The 2,619-nt window shown below is 41.6% G+C and overlaps 1 protein-coding gene across 1 annotated transcript in view; it reads left to right on the forward strand.

The window, feature by feature from the left end:
* EIF4G1 (eukaryotic translation initiation factor 4 gamma 1) overlaps positions 1-2,619 on the forward strand; it is a 68,361-nt gene that overhangs the window by 39,233 nt on the left and 26,509 nt on the right. Inside the window, exon 8 of the mRNA XM_018575032.1 lies at positions 710-810. Within this exon, the coding sequence (XP_018430534.1) occupies positions 710-810 (101 nt within the window). The remainder of the gene's footprint in view (positions 1-709; positions 811-2,619) is intronic.

Raw genomic sequence — 2,619 nt, forward strand, 5'->3', positions numbered from 1 at the left:
TTTATATATATATATTTATATATATATATATATATTTTGCACCTATTGTTATTGCTATTATATAGGGGGATAACAATCCCCCTATATAATAGCAAAGGCACACTGACAGGTCCTCTTTATGGAGACAGGGGTCCCTCGGACCCCTAATGTCACCTGTGGACCCCAAAAGAAGCTGATGAAGCAGAGATCTGCTTCATCAGCTTCTTTTCTCTGGCTGACAGGTGACTTCTGGCTTCTTTTCAGATGACTGACAGGTGAATGCGGAAGTGATGTAACACACATCACTTCTGCATTCACAGCCCGGAGGGAGATCAGCAAAGAGCTGAGCTCCCTTCCTCTTCCTCCTGACGCCCTCCGAGCCGGTCTTTTTACAACGAGTCTGTTTTTTTACAACGGCCGGCCGGCAAGTGGTTAAAGCAGTAGATTTTGTAACATTATACCAGATCAGGTATGTCTAACGCTAGCCTTCAAGGACTGCATGCAGGCCTGGGTTTTGGAATAGGCAGTCATTTTACTTGTGAACCGCACCTTCATTTACTGCTGTCTGTAAGTTTTTAGAAGAGCAAAAATCTGCAAGGGTCTCGGCCCTTAAGGACCAGAGTAGGGAATTCCTAGTTTAAAGTTTAGTAATAGATTGACGTGCATTCTGCTCCCAAATAACAGGATTATTTTATGGTATGTTTCTTACTGTAATGACTTCTTTATTCAGCCGGAGCATATTATCCTGCGCAGCAGCAATTTCCTCCAGGGGTGCCCGGTGCCCAGGTGATGATTAATCAGGCAGCGCCTCCAAAGAGAGAACGAAAAACTGTAAGTTTAAGATTTTATTCTTTTCCCTTCCTCTGTCAGCTGCTCCCATTCACTACTGTCTACTTGCCCTGGTGATTTATTGGCTTTTAGTGATCATTTTGTTCTATTTGTGGAAGTTTGCCAGGAGACTTCAAGGAAAATGAGTAAAGTCCAGGTGCCCCTTTTTTTGATTCTGTAACCCCCAGTAGAAAATATTACAGTGGTACCTCGGTTCACGAACTTAATTCATTCCACAATTCTGGTCGTGAACTGAATTGGTTGCAAACCGAATCAAACTGTGATCAGACCGCGATCTCGACTAGAGGTCGTGTCAGAGCAGGGAAGATGGCTGCGGTTGTGTTAGTCACCCGATGTGGAGTTCGCTAACAGAAGCAAAATTTTGCTGGACTTCCTGTTTGCGAACAGAAGCGTTCATGAACAGAGGTACCACTCTACTTTGTGTTGCAACACAGACATTTTCCATACATACACTTCTAAGAAATAATCCTCTTTAGGGTTGTAAGGGTTCATTCACACCATGTGCAGTAACCTAGTTTTTCCATACCTGATCAACACAGGTCATTACAAGGGCACATAGAAACCAGTGGTTTTCCATGTGCTTTCTTCACATCACAATGCTGTGATATGCATTGTAGCAAGTGGTGTTAAAATGCATAGTATGTATGCATTTAAACACAATGCGCATGTGATCTCAATGCACAGCTACTGAAGGAAAGAAAAAAAAGTGGTAAATTATTTTGACACTTTCAGGATATAGGACTGAAAAATGTTTGGCAATGAATGACATTAAAACACACGCCAGCACGCAAAACAATGCAAGGTGCTTGAGAATGAATGTTACTGCATTTTTGATGCATTGCGGTGAGTTTTTGTGTGTGGTATTGTGTGAAAGGGCCCTAAAAGGCTTTTGCTATTTGTGCTATTTTTGGTTTTTATTTTCTGCCTGGCAGGGCAGCTGAATGTTGCACACTTGGAAAGTGCCTCTATCACTTTAGTGCTTCCTCAGTGCAAGTCTTGTTGGATCAGAACTAAAGTATTTTTGTTTTTTTTGTTATGCTAACATTTTTTTGCATACTAGCAAATGTTACATTGTGCTTTATTCCTATTTTGTTATCACTGTGCTGTCTTGCAGTGTTTGTTCCATTACTAGTTCTCAGGCTTAGTGGGAGTTGTTGAATTGGGTGCTGCCATCTTGAGGGAAGTGATGTGATTATTTCCTTAAAAGAAGTTCTCTGTAGGAACTACTTTTTATTCTTTTCCAGAAGCTGGTTGCGTAATGGCATCCCCACCCCAATGCTCCCTCTCGCCTGTTTTATCTGCCACTAGTTAGCCGTTTTACAAAATAAAGATGTCAATTATGACCTACTAAGTGGAAGGTGTGTAAAGCCTATGACCTCAAATTTTTGAAGTCCCTACGTTTCCTGTTGAAGGGTGGAGATAACTTTGAGCAGGAGATCTTGGAAAAGAGGTCTCCAACAAACGTCTTACTTGATCTGAGTATTTCTACTGCTGAATGCAGAATTGGTCCCTGGAACTGCGTGGGAGAACAGTTCGTACTGAAGCTCAGTAAACCATGCTCTCTTGGGCCACCAAGGAGCTATGACAATGACTTGTGCCTGCTCCTCGAAAGTTTTCGTAAGACCCTTGGGAGTACGGGTATGCAGGGCATGAAAAAGTAAGAGCCAAGCCTTGTCAACCCTTTCATAATGTCCATTTTAACTATTTAAAAAAAGAACTTTAGAAGGGCATTTCCTCTAAAAAAAAAAAAAAAAAAAAAAAAAATAGGGGGGGGCCCCCAGGTTAAAAAAA

This window comes from Nanorana parkeri, unplaced genomic scaffold (genome assembly GCF_000935625.1).
Source record: "Nanorana parkeri isolate BGI_ZX_2015 unplaced genomic scaffold, ASM93562v1 scaffold51, whole genome shotgun sequence".
In the NCBI taxonomy this organism is placed as follows: Eukaryota; Metazoa; Chordata; class Amphibia; order Anura; family Dicroglossidae; genus Nanorana; species Nanorana parkeri.